Source organism: Sylvia atricapilla, chromosome 11, assembly GCF_009819655.1.
Source record: "Sylvia atricapilla isolate bSylAtr1 chromosome 11, bSylAtr1.pri, whole genome shotgun sequence".
In the NCBI taxonomy this organism is placed as follows: Eukaryota; Metazoa; Chordata; class Aves; order Passeriformes; family Sylviidae; genus Sylvia; species Sylvia atricapilla.
In genome coordinates this window covers 7,005,933-7,031,993 of record NC_089150.1, presented here as the reverse complement: position 1 = coordinate 7,031,993, position 26,061 = coordinate 7,005,933, and the positions used below count along the sequence as shown (strand labels likewise).

The 26,061-nt window shown below is 48.5% G+C and overlaps 1 protein-coding gene across 3 annotated transcripts in view; it reads right to left on the bottom strand.

The window, feature by feature from the left end:
* Positions 1 to 18,957: 18,957 nt before the first annotated feature.
* Positions 18,958 to 26,061, bottom strand: part of ADAMTS9 (ADAM metallopeptidase with thrombospondin type 1 motif 9) — a 79,702-nt gene continuing 72,598 nt past the window's right edge. For 2 of the 3 annotated variants that reach the window (XM_066327253.1, XM_066327254.1), the window contains exons 37-40: positions 25,508 to 25,599; positions 23,929 to 24,033; positions 21,845 to 21,939; positions 18,958 to 21,544 (exon numbers count right to left, since the gene is read on the bottom strand). In XM_066327253.1, the coding sequence (XP_066183350.1) occupies positions 21,850 to 21,939; positions 23,929 to 24,033; positions 25,508 to 25,599 (287 nt within the window). In that variant the 3' untranslated portion in view covers positions 18,958 to 21,544; positions 21,845 to 21,849. Of the gene's footprint in view, positions 21,545 to 21,844; positions 21,940 to 23,928; positions 24,034 to 25,507; positions 25,600 to 26,061 lie in introns of those variants that run through there. The other variant, XM_066327255.1, reaches the window with a different exon arrangement.

Sequence of the window (26,061 nt, the reverse complement as noted above, 5' to 3'; positions counted from 1 at the left end):
TGCCAAAGGTCTCAGCTGATACTATCGGCCATCCTTAAACTCGGTGATAGACTTACAAGCCAGACAATGAAAACGCAATTCATTATTTGAAGAGTGACTCACTGGTGTAATAAGGATGGATTACTGGGGCCGGGGGTGGGGAGGGGGGAAGAATGTCTTTGAAACAGTCTGAAAGACTGCAGATTGACTTTTTAAAGGCAAACAGAAAACGAACAAAACCAAATAAAAACTCCTGAAAACACTGCAGACTCTCTAGAGTCGAGAGCAACAAAGAGGAGGGCAGCGCTCAGTGGGCGTCAGCCAAAGAGCCGCGCCCGGCCCCTCCAGCGGGGATCCCGGGTTCCAGCCTTGATCCCACCAAAGCGGTGGCTGGCAGCTTTTTCTTTCACGCCACACCGCGCTGGTGACAAAGGCCTGTTGCAAACCCTCTGTTAAAGCAGCAGGGGTTTTCCTGCCTACCCACAGGCCACAGGCAGCACAGCAGCGGCGGGTTCCAGCGGGACACATCCCGTGGGGAGCGCGGATCCGTGCGCTCCTTGTGCCGCCGGGCCAGGAGCTCCGGCAGGGCACGAAACTGCAGCAAGGGCATCAGGATGCGGACTGCAGGAACGACAGCTCAGCTTTGCATGGCACAGCACCGGGGCAACTCTTCATCTCCCACCTCCTCCCCCTCATCAGCCCAGAAGAGGCTTCAACAGGCGATTTAACCCATTCCCCTGGGCTTGGGTGGATGCACAGGGATCTTCGGACCTTGCACATCCAACAGCGCTGAGCTGTTAAATCAGTTCAGCATGTCCCACTAAATCACAGCCTGCACAGCTCCCAAATCCATGACTGGCAGCCTCCAGCACCAACAGCTGTCTGCTTCTAGGAGATCCCAGCGCACGCCAATCCATCCTGCTTCCAAGTTTTGTGGGTCTCTCTCGGGCAAATCCATCCCGAAAGGCTCCAGGAGGGAACCGTGCTTTGTGAGTCTCCAGCAGCGCAGCCCCGTGCCTGAGGCACCAGGAAAGGACTCACCAGCCAAATTCTGCCTTGGGGACGGCAGACCCCATTCAGTCACACCAGGCAGGTAACATCCTACTCTTTGCATACCAAGAAACACTTATAGTCATAAAAAAACCCCAACAAACAAACAAAACAAAAACAAACAAATCCCCAAAATAAAAACAAAACAACCCCCCCCAAAAAAACCAAAGCAGAAGCTAAAAAAAAAACCAACCCACCCACAAACTAAAGAAAACCCCAACCCAACAAAAAATTGACCAAATTTTAAATTTTTTTTGTTTAGAAGTAAAATATCACACAAATTCAGAATTCAGTGTGTCTGCTCTACAGACAGCTATCCATCATCAGTGTAATTCACAATCACACCAGAAACAGAATAAACTCCACAAAATCAGCCCAAAGCCTGCAACAGCTTGTTTTTTCACACCATTCATAAAAATAGACTCACACAAGGCCACTTCAAAACAGGCAGAAAATCTACCCACACTGGCCGTTCCTTAGGAGAAATTCTGCTTTTCTGGCTTTCTGCAGAAATTCTGCAGCTCAGTGGCAATGGAGCTGGGCAGAGCAGCTCCAGTTAGAGCAGCTGCAGAGCAGGGCTCTGTGCTCAGCTGAAATTCAATCAACAAGTGTCCAAACTCCTTTGAGTTCTTGCAATACAATCCTGAGTGGCTTGTAAAGGACTTCAAACAGGCTCCCTGGGCTTGCCCGGAAACAAGTACATACCTCACCTGCTCTTTTGTACATCACATACAAAAAATTAAAGAATTTATTTTAGGCTTTTTGCCAGGGACAACACTGCCTCTGACACTGTAATGCTCTGGTAATGTGGATACTGTGTCTCCCAGCCAACACAAACAGGATACCTTATCAGTCTTGGCTGTTTTAAGCGCTGTTTCAAGTGCTGTTTCAGCAGCAGGGCACAAAGAAATGGAACTCACAAGTCAGAAAAAACGGTTGGGAGTTCCTTAAATGTAACTGTGCCCTCAACATTTAGGAAAAAATTGTCCCAGGGCAGGACAAAGGCAGGACAAAGGCAGGACAAAGCCAATACCTACAGCACAATCCACCCAAACCCCCACCTCAATGCCCCAGCTGCCCCTTGGTAGAGCTGCTGTTGGAACAGTGCGAGCAGCACAAGCCATCACTCATTACCCCAGCTCTCCCTGCTACCACAGGGGTGAAAAGCACCCCCCTCAAAAAGTAGACCTGATTTTCCAAACACTTACACAAGTGTTTTATCTCTCAGGAGTAGGAAAATAGGACAGCTGAAGTCATTGATGCCAAGCCAAGTGCACACAGCAGCCACCCCCACCAAACCACCCTGGGCACGGGGGTTCAAGGGCATTGACTGTCACTGAAGAACCTGGCAGGGAATGACTCCTCCTTTCTGAACCTGTGACCAAATAAGCACACAAAAATAAACTAAAAACAAGGTAATGATACCAACAGCTTTGTGTAAGGCTTTAAAGTCAGCAAACAATACCAATCTTTGTTTTTTATTTTTTTTTTAATCCCCTCTGCCAGGGTGACAGTACCTTTGGGAATCAGGTGACTCCTCCTGCCCACCCCAAGGACAGGCAGAGGCCCTCTAGGGATAGCAGCACCCTTAGCCCTCTGCAGTCCCTTAGGGACTTACTTCAGGAGCGGTGTGATGGATCTACACTGGACTAGACCAGCATTGCCTGAATTTTGCCTATTTCAGCCCATTTCATTTCAGGTTCCCAACTGCAAAATGATGAATTTTCTAAAACCTTCCAGGCCAGCACAATTCACCGCAGCAGTGATAGGATCATCAGCCTATTCAAGATAAGGTATTGCTATTCTCACATCTCCAAATCCTTTCAAATAAACATGCAAGGAAGTGCAGAATATCTGAATCCTAAAGAAGAGAGGCACAAAGCCTGTTATTCATGCCAGGGAAAAGCTGGGAGTGTGTGTGTGCAAGAGACATAACCTATGAAAAATGCTGAAAACATATGGAAGCAATAATCTGTACTTTTTTTTTTTTTTTTTTTTTTTTGGAAGTAGAAACAAATGCTTGAGAATTCGGTGTTATTCGTTCATGTGCTGTGTTACAAATATTATTGTTTCTGCTCTCTGGATGAGGAACTAGGCATCAAACTGGAGACCCAAAGGCACTCAGGGATGTACACAGGAGCTTGCTGTGGTGTTATCCCATGGGCAGGATAAGAGCAGCAGGAATGCAGAGAAAGGCTGCAAACACACAGAATTTCTCATTGCTCCTGCACAGCAATCTCCAGAGCACTGGGCACTGAACAAACACACAAACAAAACAAACATCCACTGTCACCAGCAACTCCCTGCCTAGAGTCAACAAGGCAGAGAACGGAGTTGCAAAGCGACTTGTGCACCATCACCCAACAACATCAAACACCGCAGGGCTTCTGGTCCATCATCTCATTTTGGGTCACTGTCCCCTGACCTTGTCTTTTCCTTGTCCATAGGATTTGTGATCCAGTGGTCAATCACAACCCTTTGGGCTGATCACCTGGGATCTCCAGGCAGATCTCTCCTGAGCAGATGAAAAGTTTGTCTCTGCAGACGCTCCTTAATCCAACAAGGCCAGATGAGATCAGACTTCAGCAGGACTCACTGCAGCAGATGCTGAGTTATGGAAAGAAATAAATAAATGCTGGAAACAACTCTTATGCAGCAAAATTTGTTAATATGGAATATTACTGAATACTACATCAGGTCACATGAAATTGCCCTGGAAGGGAAGGGCCAGGCACTGTGCTGTACAAACACACACCACTGATATTAAGAGCATGATGTGTGACAGCAATGCATGAGAAGAAGTAGATCTCTTCCCTGGCAAAATGCGATTCCAAGGGACAAAGACTGCATGACGTGTGCAAGGAAAAAGATGCTCCAAGAAAAGATGTAAGACATAATCTCACACTGAAACTAAAACCTTGGGAAACCAGTCTTTGTCTTTATGTCATATTTATTACTGCTTTTCAAATGCTTCTGCAAACCAGGAGAATAACTATGGCAACAAAGACTTCTCCAAAGGTTTTCAGACTCTATTTTTAAAATTGTCTTCTCTGTCACAGCATCCAAATTCTTTCCCTCAGAAACCAGCCGTACGCCACTGCCTCTGCAGGCTTTGCAAACCAGGTGGTGCATCCCTCCTTTTTCACACCAAAGCTCAAATACCATCCTGAGACCTGGATGTCCTGCATCTGTGTTTTCAGCTGGTGGGGTCTGGAGAAGGCAGAGAGCAGGGAACAGCAAGGTCTGTTGAACTGCAAGTGTATTTTGCAAGACGTTCTCCAGGAGCAAACCAACCATGGCTCCGTGTGCTAAACACATGCCAATCTCCAACACCAAGGATCCGCTAATACTGCGGCATTAAGGCTGCAATTTTACTTCACCCCGAGTAAATCTGAAATTAGTTCTTCACAGTAAGCTTAACAGCAGCAAAAGCCAACCATTTGTCACCTTTAAGGTTTGCATATTCACACTAATTGCACCGGTACTAGGTTATAAATTCCCTTCCCTGCTCCTGGACCACCTCCCTCGAAGGCTTTTCTCCGCAAGACATTATGCAAAAGACACTCCTAATGGCTATTCATTCACCAAACTCCAGTGAGGGCTTTATTTAATGCCAAAGCTTGTTAACAAGCTGAATGGCACACAGTTTAATGTAATGCAGATCTGATTAGAAAACAGCAACCGGGCTCCTAAGGAGTTCAATTTTTATTGAATTTGATTTCCCTTTTTCCACACAAAGCCACCTTTATTAATGAGGATTTGGTTACGCCATTTCCATCTTCCCGACTGGAGCCCACACAGATGAACTCAGTCCTTTTGCACTTTGCTGAAAACCCACCACAGCAGAAAGCAATGAGAGGAGAGGAAGGAGTCGTTTTCCTGCTCAGGCCATGAGAAATTCAGGGTTTTACTGGTTATAGTTTGACAGCTGTGTCATCACGTACTTCGAGCCCAAAGAGGGTGGAATTCAATCTTCAGCCTTCTCAGACAAACCACTTACTTTTTCCTCTTTGGGGGTTAAATGATGTAAAACTAAAAATTGAATTTCTGCCTTACAACAAGAGGCAGAGAGATCTGCAGCATGCAGAAGAGAGATTTGAGGGAGTAAGATGTAGGCTCTAGTCATGCTCTAGTTTAACCGAGCTGTTTTCAATTCCTTGCTTCCACCAGATTAGCATTAAGTATACTGACACTGCTACAGGATAATTCACCCACTACCCTGAATGTGGGATTATAATTTCGGAGGAAAATTATGAAGATTCAAAAACAGACTTCAAAAACCAGGGATGTTATTTAATTATTTAACAACCTCCTTTCATCTTCTTTTTGCACACCACCTGCAATACAGAGACTAGGCTTATTCTGAAAACAGTTCTGCAGAACATAATTTATTTTCAAGAGTTATCCCTGTCTCAGGAAGCGTGCCTATGCTTCCAGGAATGATAAATTCAAGGAACACTCAGAGCCATCTCGGAGAAAAGTGACTTATAAGGCAACAAACAAGCACAGAAATCTTCACTGTCTAGCAAAGCAATCTGCCTGCTTGAGGGAGTGCCTGCACAGATCACACCTAAAATCACAGGTAAGTAGAAAATACACAGTCCAGCATAATTAGGTATAGACAATGCCTGTCTCAGCAGTGGTTTCAGCATCTGCAAGTTTATAAATTTTGTCTCCCTAAAGTGTTACCACCACTCTATATCTCTGAATCAAAAACATCCCATTTATATTTATCAGCAAAACTCTGTTGTCAGAAGATTATAAAAAGCCTTACAAATCTCTACTGGTCAACTGAGCTGGATTTATACCCCTAATCTGAGGATCTCCTTGCAAATGCATGTTTTCTTTCAATCTCATTCTGCACATTCAGGTAAGCAGCCCCACCACTTGTGCACAGAGGGCACAGGCTCCTCAGCATGTTTTCAGCCTACAAACTACTGTGAATAATTTGCCTTCTTACCTATTCCTGGCATTAATAGACCACTGGCTAGTAAAAAATGAACACATTTCCTCTCTATTGTGTTCTGGCAAATAAGCTGCCTTTATTTGGTTTAATTGCGTAATTACTCTTACATCAAGGCAATTAAATGGGAATGTCTGCAGGAGGGCTCTCAGCTCATCGAGTCCTGGTGTGAGAGGTGTAAGGTCTAACCTGCTCAGTGGGATGCAAACCCGGAGCACAGGCTCCAGTGCCTCTAGGGACTGACCCCATCCATACCCAAAGGGTCCCCACCCTTCTCCTGCCCCAAGGGACATAACCACTCCTTTCCTGAGAGAAAGCTGCTGGAAAAATCCACACTGTTTTAGCAAAAATCCTCTCCTATGTCTGGGGTTCTTCAGGAATGGAGATGGTTATGGGCAGTCCTGGCAGGCTGGAGGCTGCTGCACACGGGGTTTGGCAGGATCTGGCCTAGAGGCACGGTGTACCAATGCAGAGGGCACAATCTGAAAAGTGCCGCAACATCCTTCTCATCTGACACTCCTCAGGTACCTGTGTGCCCCTTCTGCTGGGCCATTTGGCCTCTGGTGGGATGCTATCAAATTTCACTTAATTCTTCAAAAGCTACTGTACAGTTGTACCCTCTGACATAATGACAGCACCTCACGAGTCCTTGGAGCAGGGGAGAAATACTGTTGGTGACCACGGCTTTTCTTCTTATCCTGCATTCCAAAGTTCTCCTCGACACTTTTGTAAGTATTACAAAGCGGCTCTGCAGTGACACGAGGGACAGCCGAGGACCACGGCAAGCCCCACCTGCTGCTGTGCATCCCTCAGGGCAGACCTCAGCCTATGGAACCCGTCCCACCACACCCTGGGGGCAAAGAAGCGATGATTTGCAAGGCTAAACATTAAGATACAACTCAACAGGAATATATCAATTCCCCTCCTCGCTCGGGATCCAAGCTTTAGCCTGGTGAGACACAGATCTGAGAAGTAGGGCAGAGGCTGGGAGGAACGCCAAGCACGGCAGATGCTGGAAAAAAAGGGTATACCCTGAAAAATAAGGTTAAAAGGTCGCCAAGGGCTCCCTGGCCTACTAAGACTGCGTAGAGCTCCCAGAGCCCACAGCCCAGATTTAATATCATCAAGTCCCAGATCGCCCATCAGCATGAACTCGTTCTGAGGCAGCAGAACACGGCGAGGGGAGAAGGGGCTGACCCAGGAGAAGCCAGGGCTTGCTGTGCTTAGCAGGCACCGGCACTGTCAGCTTTGTAGAGACACAACAGAAACAGCCAAAAATACTTATTCATTCCTACACACCCCCATCCGTTTCAACAGCTAAATCTCTGCTTGGCATCACCGACGGGATAAATCCAGTCACAGGGGACGCGGGAGTTTCATGCAGCGGTTTGGTGCAGACCGCCAGAACCCCTTCAGCCCCATTTTTCCCTTCCCACCCCACCCCGGCTGTCCCTGACAGCTGAGGGCGGCTTCAGCCCCCGGCAAGACCCGGAGCAGCAGGACGAGCTCCTGACCGCAGCGGGGAAGCTGCGAGTTGGTAATTACCAAACCAGTTACCCCAGTCCCGCATCTGGAGCCTGCTGCGCCCCGCACCGGCCACGGGCACACCTGCCTGGGGCTGGCCCACCCGTGTCCCCAGAACCCCCACCGTGGGTGGGCAACGCGCTTAGGACTAACACAAACACTCCCAAAACAGCCACACCTGCACCCCGGACGCGCAGGGAACTGGGAGGGCGCCGAAAAACCCTGCGAAGGGAGCGCCACGATGGGAGCGCCACGATGGGAGCCAGCGTGGGCGGACGGGGGATAAGCGGGGGTCTCGCCGGGCCTTACCTCCACTTGTGCAGGGCGAAGCCGGGGCACTGGTCCCCGCAGGTGTTGCAGGGCTGGCCCCGCTCCGGCTCCCCCGACGCCGTCAGCTGCAAGGAACAGCAGAGTCAGCGCCGGCTGCGGGACGAGGGGGACGGGAACAGGCACCCGGGGGACAAGGAAAGGGGCACGCCCGGGGGAAAGGCACCCGCACGGCTGGGAGAGGGCAGGGGAAGGGCCGGAGCGGGGGCGGCGGGGACCCCAGCCGGAGCGGGCGGCGGGACGGAGCCACAGGTTGGAGCGGACGCGGGGCAGGGGGGGCGAGGGGCCAGAGCCCCCCGACACTCACCGAGCGGCTGGAGAGCCGCTTGCGGGAGCCGCGGCCGAACATGGCAGCGCTCCCGGCGCGAAGCCCGGCGCAGCCCTGCCCGAGTGCGCGGCAGCAGCGGCCGCCCCGTCCGGGCCCGTCCCGCCCCCCCGGCGGCCGCCCCTCGGCCGCGCTCCCGCCCCTCACCCGCCCCTCAGCCCGGGAGGCACCGCCCCGGCAGCGCCCGGCTCCCCCGGCCCGGCTCTCTCCCGGGTCCCCTGCCCCGGCAGCGCCCGGCTCCCCCGGCCCGGCTCTGCCCCGGCAGCGCCCGGCTCCCCTCTCCTAGCAGCGCCCGGCTCCCCCGGCCGGGCTCTGCCCCGGCTCCCCTGCCCCGGCTCCCCCGGCCCGGCTCTGTCCCGGCCCCCCCGGCCCGGCTCTGTCCCGGCAGCGCCCGGCTCCCCCGGCCCCGCTCCCCTGCCCCGGCAGTGCCCGGCTCCCCCGGCCCGGCTCTGTCCCGGCTCCCCTGCCCCGCTCCCCTGTCCCGGCAGTGCCCGGCTCCCCTGCCCGGCTCTGTCCCGGCTCCCCTGTCCCGGCAGCGCCCGGCTCCCCTGCCCCGCTCCCCCGGCCCGGCCCTGCCCCGGCCCTGCCCCGGCCCTGCCCCGGCCCTGCCCCGGCCCTCGGAGCGCCGCGCTCGGCCGGCTCCGGGCCGGGCAGCGCAGTGTCCTCGCTACGCTCCGCAGCTCGGCTGCTGATAAAGAAGCTGAACTCCCGAAGGGCAGAGGTGGGGCTCGGCAGGGATGAGGTTACCTGCGCTGTGCAGGAGGGGTTTTCTGGCCCAGGCAAGGAGCCATCGTCCAGGGTCCATGCCGGGCGTCCGATCCGCTCTTCAAGAAGAACAGATTTAGCCCACAAACAGGAGCAGGGTGCAGGAAAAACACTGTCACGGGAAATATATTTGAGGCCTGAGATGCTGGGACGGGACACAAAGCACCTGTTACAGCTCCAGAGCTCACGGTCCTCCCAGAGTTACTTGTGGGCCAGCAGGGCTGTGAGCCTGGGATCCGTGGGGCTGTGATCCTGGGATCCTTGGGGCTGTGATCCTGGGATCCGTGGGGCTGTGAGCCTGGGATCCGTGGGGCTGGGATCCATGGGGCTGGGATCCGTGGGGCTGGGAGCCTGGGATCCATGGGGCTGGGAGCCTGGGATCCATGGGGCTGTGATCCTGGGATCCGTGGGGCTGGGAGCCTGGGATCCGTGGGGCTGGGAGCCCGGGATCCGTGGGGCTGGGAGCCCGGGATCCGTGGGGCTGTGAGCCCGGGATCCGTGGGGCTGGGAGCCCGGGATCCGTGGGGCTGGGAGCCCGGGATCCGTGGGGCTGGGATCCATGGGGCTGTGAGCCCGGGATCCGTGGGGCTGGGAGCCCGGGATCCGTGGGGCTGTGAGCCTGGGATCCGTGGGGCTGGGATCCGTGGGGCTGCCCATGCATCAGCCCACTCTTGTCATAAATACAGTGCACTAAAAGCAATGCCCACAGCCCACAACCACCCCGTGCCCCTGGGTTTGCAATCGAACAGCACATCTGGTGCAAGGCAGAGCAAAATGAACCGTGGGGAGAGGAGGAACAGCAAAGGCTTCACAGAGCACAGGGCTCCTCAGAAACTCTTCCCCAGTGGGGCTGGAGCAGCTTCACCATTAGCATTTCACAGCTTCACCCAGGGTTGTGGTTGTTTGCAGATCCTGTCAGCTCCTTCTCCTCCTTCCCTGCCTCTTTGTTCCCTTGCCTTGCTGCCTCACAGGTGGTTAAAATGGTAACCCTTTGATAACTTCTTTTTTTCCTTTAATCAGTTCTCATTTTTGATTCTTCTCTTGTATCTTCCTCCCTGGGAGGCTGAAATGAGGCTAGGAGCTGCATAGCTGAGGTGGCCTTTTGAAGAGTCTCAGGCAAAAAGTTTTGGGGAGATTTTCATTCTTTCCTGCCATAAATACTGTGCTTCCTTTAAACAAAAAAAAACAAAAAAACAAACAAACAAAAACCCAAAAACCAAAACAAAAACAAACAAACAAACAAAAAACCCCAACCAAATAAAACTAACAAACCCAAACCAAGAAAAAAAACTCTGTGTAGAAAATTTTATCATGGTGAAAATTTCCTTTTTCACAGGCTTTCTTCATGGCACTGGGAAAATATTGAATGCTCTGTGTTTCTGTGGTTGCTATTTTTACCTTTCCAAAACTCTCCAAGCTTCCCTCCTTTGCTCCCTTCTGCTAAATTTCATCATCATTTTCCTTCTTGGTTTCTCTCCCAGTTTCCAACCCATACAGTGGTGCATGAATATATTATGAGCTCTCAAGGGAAGAGGTGATCTCTCCAAGTATACATTTCATCACACAGTAGGCAACTGGTTGCAGACTGGGGTTTGACCTCATATTGAAACATCTCTACCTACAGCCTTTATCCAATGTGGAATACATTATCAGGGTGCTGAGTTACTGTTATCTCTACAGAAGGACAATGGGATTTCAGGGAATGTGTGTTGTGCAAGAGAGGGCCTGAAAATCTCCAGCACTTTGGGTGTCTTGCATAAGATTCAGAATATTTAAAACTTCAATTAAAACTGCTGAAATAAAAGCAGTATTTGGATACAGGACTTATAACAAGATTCAACGTGCTGTGGGAAATGCTTTAAAGGTGACCTGCAAATCCTCTTTAATTGCTCTGCTGTTGCAAGCAATGCTGTGTGCCCTCAATAACAGGGCTGGTGAGGACATCTGCTATGAGTTTAAAACAGCAAATGTAAGTCAAAGTTGGAGGATAAATTCCTTGGAGGTGTGGCTGTTCTGAATCACAGCTCCAGTCTTCTGATGAAGATGCAGGTCCTAAATTGCTACCTAAAACAAGGCTGGCTGGTCCTCTCTTTCCATCCCAAGTTGTCCATGAAGCTACCAAACTTCCCTGTCACCCTGCATGCTTGTATCCTCCAGGCTCATGCCAGCAGATACTGCAGGCACAGGGGGTGGCACAAGCGGAAGGCAGGAGAGGCTCTGAGCATCAAGGCTTGCATCAGTGTGTAGAGAAGAGGGAAGATGAGGGCTCAGCCTGGGAGTGCAGAAGATGCAGATAAGAGGGGTGAGGAGTGCTCACTGCTTCTCCTCTGCTGTGCCTGCGGAGGGATCTGGGGGAGTCGGGTCCATGCAGAGCCAGAAAAACGTCCAGGTAGCACAGAGCCCAGTGAAGTCAGGTCCTTAGGGACTCCTGGTCACCTAAATATCTAATGGGAACAGCAATTTCTCTCTGGTCTGAGACATCCAGGGAAAATGAAGGGCTATTTGGGAGGACTCCATCCGCTTTTAGGGATGCTCAGATGCTCCATCTCCATATGGAAACAGCCAGGCCAGAACAGCATCTCTGGGATGCATTTGGGAAAGGGAGGGGATACATTATCTCATTGGCCTGAATGCTCCTCTTTCCTCCCCCAGAAAAGCTGGCAAGAGTAAAGATCTCTCAGGAAATAAACTCCCACTCCCTTGTTCTCACCATGTGCAAAGGGGATGATGCACCATCCTGGCGTGGCTGGGTGGGCAGGGGAGAGCAACACAGCTCCAGCCCTACCTGTGCTACCATGACAGCTACTTTCAAAGGGGATTTTGCATTATTATTTTTATAGACATGGAGATCTTTCTCTCGAGTGGAGGCAGACTCAGCTTGGAGGTGGGGGTGTCAGATACTGCTGTCAAATAGGCTCAGAAACAGACACACATGTATAATACATGCTAGACAGTTTGTCTGACAAATTATTGTTTCTGCTGTCACTTAAATTGTTCCATACGTCATCTTCCCCTCCCATTTCTGCTTCAATCAAACCTGCCTAGGGATGACTCTCCTTCCAGCCTTTCTCATGACTAAACCAGTTTAAAACCCAAATTGCTCCATTCATGCACTGCGAGTTGGACTCATTTCCCTTTTGAAGTTGTCCTCTTTGGATGGCCAAAGAGGAGGGAAATGACAGGGACACTCTTTGCTTCCTCCTCCCTGTTGTACCTGATATTACAAAAATAATTATGGTGAAAATCAAAGAGCTCAGGAAAAGGAAAAATACAGCTCCTGTGTTAGCTTTTGGTCACAAGGCAGGTGGAACAGGGACTGGCACGGGATAGATGTGTGCAGAAGAGCAGCCTGGGATGCAGGGCAGAGCTGTCATTAGGGCTCAGTTTTCCTGGTGACCTCCATCCCATGTGGGACACCAGCATGTGCAATAGCAGCAGTGATTGTGTCCAAGCCCTGCTGGCAGTCCTTCCTACCCAGGAAAAGGTGCTGCAGGTCTACAGCAGTAGCTGCAACCAGGGAATGGGAAATATGGGAACAACTTGTGCCACCAAAGACCACGGAAAGTCTGCCTCCAGCTCTGGTCCAGCAATCCTGAATGGGAGTTAGCTGGCAGACAAAACAGTTTTGTGTGTGAAGCCAGGAAAATTTGCTAGTCTTTCCAGGAAAGTGCCCCTGGCTTTTCTATCCTGCAAATCATGCCTCATGTCAGGAAATCACCTCCAAAATACTCACATGCAGGAAGCTCTCAGCATCCCTCCATCAGCTCTGACACACCTTTGCCTCCCACAGTCCAGCCTTGACCATCAGCACCAAGGCAGGGGAAACACCAACAGAGAGCACTGGAGTCAGGCAGAAAGCAGCTCTCATTTTGATGCTGGACCCATCCATTTCTCCCCTCTGTGATGTCAAGGTGAATTTGCCTGTTACATACCAAGTCAGTCCCCTCATGATTCCTCTTGCCAGCAGCCTGTGCAGGTGAATTACAGCTCAACATGAATCCTGTCTCCATCTAGTTCCCTGAAGGCAATAAATGTCTGACTGTTATTAGGGAGTTATTGTCTGAAGCCTCTCAAACAGCAAAAAGAGGGCTTAAAAACACCTCTAAGTGCCACAGCTGCTGAAGGAGTGTGCTGGGGAGCAGGCATCTAATTTGCTACATCGTTCCTCCACCAAGCCTGCTTCCTGGGTAAATGTGCCCCCATGAGGGTCTTTTAGGAGTTCGCAGTGTTTCTGCTCACTCCAGCTCCACGATCTGCAATTACTGCAGGCAGAAAAGGCTGTGCATAAACCCCAGTTTGAGGTGGGGATATGGAATTTCAATCTGTGCTGTGCATAACAGGAACCCAGGCCGGGATGAATCATGCTATGTTACTTCAGTTTTAAATTTTTTTTGCACTGCGTAGGATTTTCTGGGGCATATTCCATCAGGCACGTAATGGTCAGATTCACTCTGAACGTTTATTACATGATTGCTTTACAGAACACACACTTCAAATGTCACAAATGGCAACAAAGTGGGTTTAGCAACTTAAGATACCCTTCTACAAGTTCTGTAGATCCCCATACATTTTCTGAGTGCTCTTTATCACAGCCATTTGACTACTACTTTTTCGGTTAGATTTCTGTGTTCTGAGGTATTTTGATTAAAACGGTACTGAGTAATTTCACCTTTTTTTCTTTCATCAGTACACTCATTTGTAAATATCCCAGGAATTTTTTTTGTGTCCTCCCACCCAGGAATGCAAATGGCCATTATGTGTTCCCCAAGGTATCTCCAAATAACCCTTCTCCTTTTAACCTTAGGATTTTATTGTGTTAGTTGCTAGGTAACTGAGTAAGATTTATAGCCATCTATTGTTAATTTTGAAGGCGGTCTTCAATTTCCCTGTAAATAGCATTTGGGAGTTGGAGTCCACACCAATAAAAACTTGGAGCCCAGTTCCACTCTGCAGAGAGGAGCACCTGCTATGAAATGCAGAGCCAAGTGGATACATAAAACTTACCCTCTCAAAAAGGGACCTGTCCCTCTCAGAGTGGGCAGGCTGGGCATCGTTGAGGTGCTGGAGGGACCCTGACCTCTGATGCCAGCCTGGCAGAGTGTCACAGGCCCCCTTCTCTCCCGCTGCTCCTTTCCAGCCCCTCTCCTCATCCTTCGGGCTGTTGCTCCCTGAAATGAAACGACAGTGCTTCAGCTTTTCCCCAGAACTGTATTTCCCTGCTGTCACGGTCAGGAGCCCCTCAGCACAGCTCTCCCAGCCTCTCCGACAAAGAGGGGTGGGAGACGGCCCCGGTTCACGTTGTTGCTTAATGCCTTTCAATTTGAGGCTAAACAAAGCAATCAGGTGGGATTCTCCCGATTTGCACACAACATCCTTGCACTACAGCAACAAGTAATTTTCTACTGTGCCCCCTCGCCCTCACTCCCTGGAGCTCTCTTAGGTGCAGCAGAATTATCTGCTTTACGCTATAAATTCACACTTTGCCATTCTACTTTGACTTTTCAGGAGCATTTATGAAGAGAAGGAAAACCAAACCAATTTAGGGTAACTGGCAGAGAGGCAGGTGCCAGCAGGAACGGCAGGAGGTTGAGCTGGCAGGAGTGAGGCCCTGCTGCCCTTCCCTTGCCACAGCACTGGAAGTGTCACAGATGTCCTGCAATCCCTCACATTAATTGTTCATTTGCCACCCTGCAGGTAGAAAGGTCCTTTTACTCATGTTTTTAAAGCTGTTTTACTGTCTCTTTTGATTGGGAGGAAAACAAAAGGGTCTTTTGCTTACCATTTTACAGGATTGAAACCTATGGAAAGAGAATATAGGGGGAGAATAGGGGAGAGAAATGCCTAGCAAAACCAGGCTGCTGGTGGTAGCTCAAATAATGAGAAATTAGGTAGCTGGTCAAAGGGAAAAATCAGGAAACTTTGTCAGTGGCCCTGAGATGCCAGAAATTGTTTCTTTTGCTGGACACCAGTGTTATCAGGTTTTATATAGGTGCTGTTTTTGCCTGCTGGAGCCACAAGTCCTTTAGCCAAGGCAAACAGCCCAGGACACATCTGCTGTCAAAAGCTTCTGATTCTCCCTAGTTAAATGCTGCCATATATTTAAGTTCTTGAAAAGCCTGAGCCATTGGGAATGATCAGATGGGAAAATGCCATTAGTGATATCTAAGTGCCAGTTATGCCTGGAAAGCTTCACATACCAGTTGCACAATGTGGGGGAAAGCTGAAGAGGAGGACACACTCAGGTTATCTTAGGCCACAGCCTCTCCAGGACAGGCAGGCAGCTCTCAGGGGTTATTCCAGGTGAGCCCTGCACCAGCACAAGGCACACCCACTGCATTTTTCCACACAGAGCAGGGTGAAGCTGTCGGTGTTGACAAGAGCTGTTGAAAAGTCTTGAGGACACCCCACTTTATGCAATTCAGTCAGCAGAATTTAGAAACATCTCTAGAAAGTGGATCTGAAGGGTATCACCTCTCCATTTGCCCTACCTGAATGGAGCAGCAGCTCAAGTGAGAGTCAGCAGAGTGATCTGCTGGGGTTTCCTTAGATCACCTGTGCCACTGATGTGGGTGGACTGTCCCCGAGGCATGTGGATTTGAGGAGACACGGCATGCTCAGGAATACCCTGGGAGGAGAACAGTGAAGAAAAGACAGACAGCAAAATGTCAGAGCAGCTGAGCCCCAGCACAGGTAAGAAGAAAGGCCGTTGCCTCCTGCTCCCACAAACAAGGCTCAGACTCACCGTGCTGCTCCTGTGCTGCCAGGAAACAAGCCTCCACGGCCACTGCTGCCCTACATCTCCTGTCAGCAGCTCGTGGTTTGTTATTCTAGCTCTCAGTTTTTTGCCAGTTCAGCTATGCAGCGTTTTCTGGAGCAGGGAAAGATTGCCACCAGTGTGTACTTGCTTGTTCTAAGCTCTGGCAAGGCGTCAGCCTCAGTGGGAAGTGCAGAGCTGCATGCTCCCACCACTGCACACGTGGATCCTGCTCCAAAGGGCTACTCAAACCTGGGACCAAGCTGAAAATCTACCTGTGGGAAGTCCAAGCCATGCACGAGGCCACAGCTCCAGCCTCTGGCAGCATCTGGTACCTGCTTGCATCCTCTGCTGCGGGCGGCCTCGCTCCCACCTGCCGGCGGGGGCTTGGAGACACCACGTGTATTGAGTGCTCCTTGTGTTTGCCAGTAACAGCAGCTAACCTGGACACGTCTGTTCTTGCCGGTGAGTTTGCAGGGAGCCATTCCCACTTCCCTGCTCCCGGGAGCAATGAAAGCGTTTCACAGCCAGTGCTCATTTCTGTGCGGGGCTGGGGAAGGCAGGCAGCGAGCAGTGAATAGCTTCAAAGGGGAAGGTCAACAAGCCAGCGAGGATGGATTAGAAAAGGACAATGCAGGAAAGACCTGATTAATTTAATTGCTCATCTGAAATGTAGTCGCAGACTAAAGAAGGATGAAGAAATTATAAGCATATGAATGGAGCCAAGTAATGATTTTAAGAGAGAATATCAGAGTCCTGCCTCCCCCTGCGCCCTCTGCCTCACATACAAAGGGTTTTGTATTCAGAGATTACTCCAGACTGCTGGCTCTTCTCCTCACTCTGTCTCTTCAGAAATAGAGACACTGACTACCAACACATGTTTAATTAGCTGCAGCTTGATCTTGCTGCTGGCGGCTCAGACTGATCATTAGAGCCAGGCATGTGCCAAAGCCTGTGAGGAGATGTAATGTGGAAACCATTCTGCTCCCAGCAGAACTGAGGTTTTCCTGGTGGAAATGGATTGACGGGCATGGCCTCAGCCTCTGCACTTCATATCCTGCCTTGAAGGACCTGGATCAGCATCACAAAGGAGAAATACATTTCTACCTCCCCTTTCTTGAAACGGTATCTACATCGGATCTTGTACTTACAGTCAACAGATCACATCTCCAAACACTTCAGAACTTATATTTATAACTAGAGAGAGGCAGAAGTAATTTCATGGAAAATTTCACAGGTTTTTTGTTTCATCGGGGGTTTTTTGTTTGTTTGTTTGTTTTTAATTGGAAGAAACAAACAAAAGAAACCTCCCCAGGAAATACAGTATAAAAGGCATTTAGGTTAGGTCAAAATACTATTCTTCCCCGCCTCGTCCCCCGAAATCTGTGCCTTATGTTTGCTAATACTAAATAGCTGAAAAATTAAGCCAACTTTGAAGTGGAAACTCAGACTCTTCTGTGAAGGCTGAAAATAACTTCTTAGCATTCTTCATCTCGCTGTTGCAAAGAGAGGTCAGAAACTTGTCAACTAAATCTGCTTCTGGAAGGCTGCAATTCCAATTGCCTGGATCACTTCGCAGGCGAAAACACTTGGAAAATATTGGAGCGAGACTGACAGGCACCACTTTCGGTCATCAGCTTCTTCCTCCCGCTCAACGCGAGCCGGAGAGCTGCCTCCAGGAATTTGTACCACAGAGGGACTCATCCCCTCCCACTACGAGTCCAGCACTACAAAGGGTTGTGACTTCTGGATGAACTCAAACACGTCTCTTACAACGAGGGACTGAAAGAGTTCTCCATTTGAAGAGTTCAAGTGATGGGAGAACTTAACGCATGGGCTGAGCCACTTCAGCTGTTAATGACTCCTGGGTTGGGTTGAATTCCTGTGCCTTTGCCTGGTGATGGGAGGTGTCTCACCTCAGTGCTCTTCCCCCGACAGAATGCTTGCTTCTGAGTCAGCCCTCAATCATCTGTTTGAGGAGTTGTGTTGGAAAGTTGGAAAGGCACAGTAGAACAGGCCTCTCTGCACTCTTCAATATGATTTTCAAAGTGTGGCTGTAAGGAAAGGAAGGAAAGGAATCAAATGTCCTGATTTAGGACTAATTCCTTGAGACATGCCTTTCCAACAGCCTTCAACAAAATGCGTTTTATTTTTCTGTAGAAGAAAAATGCCCATCATTGGGGCAGAAGGCCAAAGTGATCAAGCAATCACCTCTGTCTCTGAAGCTGCACAAAGAGGCTGAAGAAGAGTGCTGCAATTGTCATAGAACGTCAGCACTTAAGCACACAGAACCTAAGCACTGAAAGTGTTAAAATGACCTTTCATTACACGGGGCTGGAAGGTAAAATAAGATTCAGGGTCTGTGTATTAGTTCTACAGCAGCTCACGTTTAAAGCCTGTAATAATTTATTAAGGATAAATGATAAAAAATACACTTTTATGGGATTGGTAATTTAAAATAAGAATTGAGCTTTTGAAACCCTGCATGTGCTGTTTTCTGCATCTGACAGTGTTTCACACAGCACAAGGGAGGAATCCTCTCTCCTTTGAAAACACAGAAGCTGGAAAAGTCTGGACCTGCCAACACTAACAGATCTGCAGCATTTTCTGAGACAAAGCATGAGGAACATATAAGGGAAGACAGAAATTGCAACTTCACTCTTACCTGCAGTATCTGGGGCAGTGGTGATGTAAGACTGCTGGCACTTCAACACTTGATTGCCATCCTGGAAGGCAGTCCCTACATTTGCTTCCTTTTAAATCAAATTTCTCCTGCCTGAATTTTTCTTGTATATTTGGCACTATCTTTTCCAATTTAGAAAAGTTGATTTTTTTTCCCACATTTCTTTCCGTAATATTGTAAGTGGTGGGGACCAGGCCTGTTATCCCAGCTCATCATTCAAAAACATTTGCAAAATAAACTGCAAAATAATCTCCCTTATATTCCATATCAAAGGATGTCCCTGGTCATTGAAGGCAGCACCAGCCAGTCACCAGACAGTCTGAACAATGCATAGGACATTTCTGTGCTTTTGTATATTATGCACCTTGGAGCAGCCCTTTCTGGACAGGAATTTGGGAGCATCAGAGTCTTCAACCAGCAGGACATGAGTGGGTGCTCATGGCCATTCTCCAAGGTGGTCCCTGGTCCACACACTCCAACATAAGTTTGGGGCAGGGCACCATATAAACAACATTCTTCCCGTCCCTCATTCCTTTTGCATGGGACAATCACACCCAAACCCTGGAAATAAACACCAGCACAGGAAGGAATGTTTACCATTCAATGTATTACTCCCTTGTGTACAAAGTATTTTGTCTCTATAGTAGCACACAGATACTGAAATACGATGGCGAATGCAGCAAGACCATACAGACATGTCATACAGGTATTCTCATTTCCTTTTGAGTATAAGCAGAAAGAAAAGAAACATTGTACAGGAAAGTGCTTGCAAACAAAAAAATACCCCAGTTTGTAGAAAAATAATGGCATTGATATACAAAATCCAGAGTTCTTTCCTGAACAAGAAATGTCTATTGTCTCTGATCCTCAAAATCTGCTCTATTTAATGATGACCGTTAAGGAATGTCAGGGTCAGTGCTCTGTCATTTTTTCCCTTATAGTTTATTTCATATCTTTTTAGGTTCTGCTAGCTCTGTTAATAGCTGCTCTGAAACTACACAGTAGAAATGAATGTGTACAGGTCAAAATAGTACTTCTTTTTATAAATAGCCATTCACTTCACTTCACTTACAATGGTAAAGCACCACTATTTCTTTCTAAAGTTCATAGTGCAATTTTCCCTTTTCCCCTACAGAATTTATACATAAGCAATTATCATTAGGAAATCACTATTCCATCATTACTCCTTTCCCCTTTCCCTTTTTTCTCTTTCTCTTTCCCTTTTTCCTCTTTCCTTCACCAGTTCTTCAGCTGCCGGGCTGTACCACAGCCCTGCTCGCCTGTGAGATGTCTCCCAGCTGACAGGAATGTGTCAATCGCTGACAAACCCTGACAAGTTTCACTCCAAAGGCTGAACACAGCCCGGCACACACAGGTTATGAATCCAGGGATCATCTATCACCATTGATCCGACTGTTTTGTAACACATTGATTACACATCTTTTGGGGAGCTCTGTGAAAGACTCACACAAGATCCTGAGGTTGCGTTTGGTCACTGCTTGCATCCAAAATGGAAAGAGTTATCTGGAGTAGCAGATAAGCCTCTTTGGTTTTCCAAACTGCTGGTAATTTTGTGCTGAAAAGCTTCCTTTCCTTGTAGTTTGTGCTCCTGGCTGCCTCGGAATGTAAGGTGAAAGGGCAGCACCCTCCTATCACTAAATAAAGTTGTGGGGAAAGAGGTAAGGGTCATAGTCACAGACTACAGCAATAACCTGGTCACACCACCCCCATTCAATGTGCTACGAAGCTCTGTGAAAGCGTGGCATGCCACAGGCAGAGGGCTATGTACAGGCAGGAGCCTCCACACCTAAGGGACATGGCTCCTCAGTTTGATTAAAAAAAAGCCAACAGTAAATGTCTGGCTGTACACGGGAATGAGGAGAGGCAAGGAGCACAGATGCCTTACCAGGAAGATCCAAAGCAACACAGGAGTAGGCGTAAAGCAGCTTGCTTTTGAAGGGGGGGGGGGCAGAATCATCTGTAGGTACAGAGTGATCTTGTTGAAAGGAGGCAGCGAAGCCTCCCTTTGCAGATGGTCTGGGAGTGAGTAGGAAGCTGGGGAAATGCTGCAAGTGCCTGCAGAGGAGTACCCTGGCCAAGAGAAGGGGTGGCTTGGCTGGGTGTGCTGTCCTCATCCCCTGGGCGTGCTGTCCCCATCCCTGGGTGTGCTGTCCCCACAGTCCTCACCAGCCCCATGGGGAGGGAACACCACAGGGATGCTTTCGGCTTCACGCTAGGATTTTGTAACAAAGTCTGCAAGAAACTACATCTCTTCTGAGCACAGAGCCCAGGGAAACATATGGCCTGATCAGCCTGTCTGGGATGAGTTAATACCCCGCTTCCAGATGGAGTCAGGAAGCACAGTGGCACATGCAATTAGGAGACAAAGATGTTTTTTAAAAAAAGTGAGTTCACTTCAGAACCCTAAAAAAAGGGGGCTTGAGCTGAAGATCCATCTGCAGGAATTTTCCTGAGCCTGGGGTACATCTTGATTGATTTGAATTGCCTGACAATTTTTCTGCTTTATTCCCTTCTTCAATGATAAAGGCACTGGATTAACTAAAACTATAGAGAATTAATAAATATCATGTTAGCACCAAACCAGTGCTTCCAGCACTGGCCACAGAGGTCATGTGAAATTCAAAACGTACCTAAAAGATAAAGATTGCTAATGCAACTAGCTCAGTATTCATTGTCATGTTTTCCTTGAGTGCTGTCAACCTAATCCCTAAAAATAAAAATTTAAGCACATCTTGTCTAATTTCCTTGCATAAAGACAGATTGAAATGCCAAAAATACCCCTATGCAGATTGTGTAGCACCGTGGAGGGCCAAAGCAGCCCATAACTGAAGGAAAATTACTGACTGAAAGTAAACAACTGAATACAGTGACAATAAAGTATCACTTGTCATAATGCTACATATAATGTAGAGTATACAAAATGCAGTGGTTTGACTGCAGGATTTAACAATAAAAAATTAAAATAGTAAAAGCAGCCTTAATATAATGATTTTACGTACAAAAATATTAAATCAAAATAAATAATTCCAAACATAAATATTATACTATATGCAATCTATATACACATATACACAGATATAAAAGTGGAAGGCAGAGGTATTGCATCACTATCCTTCATCCATCTCTCATCTCCGCTGGCTGCTCCCAGAGAACCTGGAAAACACAGAAAAGGTGCACATTTAGAGTCATCCTGGCCTCTGGAACATGTCACTAGAGAAACTGGCACAAGAGCAGAGCAAAAGTGGGTGCCAGTAAGGTGGGGAGGTGTTTTCCTGGTGACAGTGCTGCATCCACAAGGGTTCCTGGGGAAGTAGGGGATCCCACTCGGATGCTCTGTGGGCTGGGTGGCTGTCACCAATGCCCATGATGTCTTTTTGCAAGCATGGCCATATCCGCTCCTTCAGGACATTTTGGGGAACATTTTCCTTCATGCAGAAGCAGCTGAGAACTCACCACTGCTATAACACCTGAATGTCGAGGCCTGTTCCAGATGATGGAGTGCACTTCCCACAGTAACCACCACATCTTCCTACTACTTTGGTACCATCCTGCAGGCAAAATCAGAAACAACAGCTCAGTAAGAGCTCAGGGAATTCCGTGCTGTAGAAAGGCCAGATCTGGGTCACTCAAGCCAGGTTTTTAGGGTGTATAAGAAAACAAATGATGCCGAAATCAATCTATGAAATCACTGCTATATTCAAATATACACAAATGTAATTCTCTTAAGTGCTAGCAGGTCAGATGGTGGACACAAATAGCAGAGGGTAGTTTTGATTTATTAAATTGAAAGCTGCCCAAGGAGACCATTTGAAGGGCATCTCAAGGATATCTGCTTTCTCCAGTTTGCCCCACAGTGAATAACAGTAATGAGTAGAAAACTTGGCTCATGCAAGACCAAAACCACCCTGGGTCAGTAACAACTGCTCAGCTCTGCCTGAGCATGGGAAGGGCATGGAAAGGGTATTTGCAGGCAATACCAGGAAACATCCGCTTGGAAGGGAAAGTCCTGGAGTGGCTCCAGAGACAAGAGAGGAGGGAAAGTGAGGAGGTGAGGTGATGTCACTTGCTGAGGTGTCAACCCTCCTCCCCTTCCCACAGCCAGAAGAGGTAAGTATGAAGTGGTCCTGAGGTTGACCTGGTCTCTAGGTGAGCCCAAGCAAGCAGAGTGCAACTCTGGGCTTGAGTCGGGAGATTAATACCTCCATCTGGCCTTCCTTATCTCACCTCTGCAGAGTCTCTCTCCTCTTGGTCATTACAATGGACAGACAGTCCTTGAGGGGAATTCAACCCTCAATTACCAGAAAATTGGACTTAAGCGCACAACAAGCTTGCACAAAGCATTTATTTTTAAACGGGCTCCACCCTGCCCTTGACGTTATTGATCTGTGACTGCAGCAGGCTGCTATCATCTCTTCTCACTATACCCTTCTTTCTTCTGCTCCTGCAGGCAATTACAACCTTGGAACAGCACTTGACAGATGCCACCAGGTGATGGAGGATTTTTGAGCAGCCCTTAAAAGTTTGTTTTAATTCTGCCAGCCATGATGTTTTCTGCAACCCTAAAGCTAACTTCTCTCCTTTTAGAAGAGGAGAATAGAAAAGCACTTGCTTGAACCGACATACAGGACCTGCGCTGGTCCTCTTCCATCTGTAACATGGTCAGACCTGTAACATTATTTCTCCTGTAAGAGCACAGAGGAGACTTGTGCTGCCCAGAGCCAGGGGGGAGACTCAAAGCAGTACAGGAGAGGATAGTTTGCACACTGCTGTTATTTAAATGACGGTGACCTCCTTTGGAGAGTTTTAACAGGGGCAATTGGGATGACTCACATGAAGCAACAGCCAAAAAAGCAATCCTGGGTTTCTACCATTTCAGAATAGGACACAGAAGCAACAGAGTGAAGGCACACAGTGACTGCAGGAGGTGTTAACAGGCAGGCAAATTAAGCAGTACAAGTACAAATTTGGCTTTGAGTGATTGTGAAGGGCTGCCTGGCTTACCCTGAGGCTCCAGGCAGCAGAGCCACAGGCAGTGACAGGGGATGGTGCCGCTGCAACACTCCAGTGACTCGAGACTTTCCCAAGGAGATAAACTCAGACCAGACCAGCAGGAATGTCCACATCCTCCATGCTTTATCAGCGATGTGTTGGGAACAATTCCTGCTCACAGCACTTGCCTGGCACCAGACCCTACCTGCAGGCCCAGCTCTGCTCTGCAGCCCTGACCCTGTCCTGCTGCCCTGCCCTCTGATGCACACTCCATGCTGAACATCTCAGGCAACTGATTAAGGATATGTCTGCCCCACAGCACTCAGTGCTTTCAGCTTCACAGTTAATCAGGCTCACTAATTAATTGCAATAACTCTGATCAAGTTAAACCCCGCGAGGGCCTCACCCCACTACCACTACATGCAACACTTTAATGTCAGATGTTCATTTTTTGTTAGTCTCTATAGGAAGATGTTGCCGTGAATGACAAACTGGTGATTAAAAACTTCTGCTGAGCAGGTATAGCCATAATTAAAGTTACAACTCACCGGGGATTTCTGAATTTCCGACACCGCGTAATTCCCTTGTGAGAGCCACTTGGCTGTTCCCATTAGGGACAGGCCTGTCCCGTACAGGTCTATGCTGAAGCGACCCTAAAAACCAAGAAGAGCCTGGTTATCCCAAAATGCCATGCTCCAGCCTCCTGGCATGCCACGGTGTCTCTTTTCTAACAGGATCTTGACAGCGATGTTTCCCTTGTTTTCCACTGCTCTGACCATGATCACTGTACAAATCACAGCATGGCTCACAAAAGGAATTCCTTCTCCTTGGTGGCTGCAGAGGAGGGGCTTCAGATTGCTTTTGAACTGCCTTTCCCCCCCGGGTTTTCACTGCTTTACCCCGATTTTGCACTATTATTTTCTGGTTTTGCACTGCTTCTTCTCTGCCGGCTGAGGGCATTGTTGGCTTTCCCATGGCAAACTGCAGAGCCTGACGTGCTCCAGCAGCTGATGGGAAGGAACCTCAGGGATGCGCTGCAGCCGCTGTCACTGCTCCCTCCTCAACTGGAGAGGGCACACTTGTCCTTGTTTTCCTTAGTTTCCACTGGTGGTTGTTTTTTTTTTGTTTGTTTGTTTTTTTTCAGACTAGTGAAATAAAAACTCTTGAATTTGCTTATTTCTTTAAAACACTTAATTCCACCCTTCCTCAAAATGAAAAAGATGGATGGAAAATTAAAGACTATGCCAGCATCCAATAGTCAGCCCCCCAGCCCTCCCCTCACCCCCATGGCAGACCCCAGTCCTGCCGATTTCTGGACCCACAGAGGGATCCTTTGGACACATCCCCAGGCTGACCCACAGCCCAGCACGGCCGTGCACTACCACGCGGCTGCTAGCTTTGCTCCTTGCACTTACTGCCTTGGGACTGCTGGTCTTCTGTGAGGAGCAAACTGTCTGGGTCAGGTGGATGGATATTAACATTTATGAGCATTCCTGAGGTAAGGAGTCAATCCCTAAGCTGCTGAGCTGTGCAGGAAAGTGTCAGCTCTGAAAGCAGGGAGGGGAGGAGATGGGAGAGGTTTGCCCTCTGCTGTCTGCTGCTGTGACTCCCTGTTAATGCCCTTTATAATGCCCACCCAATACCTTTGTCTATCCAAACAGATCACTTATCATCCCCAGCCCCACAAAAAGGAGGTGTGCTGGGAACATGCAGCAAGGCATCCCTAAGACAGTGTTATTTGTCTTCTACAGACTTTCAAAAAGCATCTGCTCTCTCTGCCCAGCATTTCCACCAAGTCCAGTCATGGACTGGTCCCCTCATCTTCACCTATGCAGGCAAAAATCCAGTTCTATCCCCACAGCCTCTTTTTTCCTCCTTTTCTCCTTTACTAGGGCCCTAGGGAATGCCAGTGGCCTAATAACATAGAAAATGGAAACTACTTTCTTCACGTTCATAAAGGAAACTTTCTCTATCACTTTCTCCATCTTCACAAAGGGGAAAGTTTCAGAGGGCTGAGATAAGAATGTGCCACTCACTGAAGCTGAGCTGCTGAAATCAGCAGCAATTAATAGAGGGCCTGAACATAACAAATGGCACCAATTCCTGTTAAATACTCTTGTCAAATACCTGCGGGCATTTGGCAGCACTGTAGCAGTCCCCAGCAGTGGCATAAGGAACAGGCCGTCCATCATGTGTCTGTGCAAACTGTAAATCGGTTGCTGTGGAGAAGAATTGGTGAATAATGTGGAAATAAAGATGCAGGGAGAGACAAAATAAATGTAAACATCCCCTTTGCTAATGTTTAAATTCACCAAAGCTGGCTTCCCACATTAATGTATGAAGTCAAGACTACTATATTTTTATGAAATGAAGATTACTATATTTTTAAATATTAAATCTCCTGATTCACCCAACATGTGATTCCCAGCATATAAGCACTGAATTTAACAGACACTTACACTCATTATTTACAGCTCAGTTTAAATCTGTTGGTGATTTAGGAACAAGGTATAAATAACAACAAAACTCGAACTGAGGTTTATTTCGCTATCAAAAAATTCCCCACTTTCAAGAACGCTACAGCACCTTCTAAATCTCTCCTTTAAACAAAAGCAAGCAACATCTCTGCTCTCCTGGCTGCCCCAGCCCAGGGGTCGGGTTTTCAAAGGCAACTGGAGTAT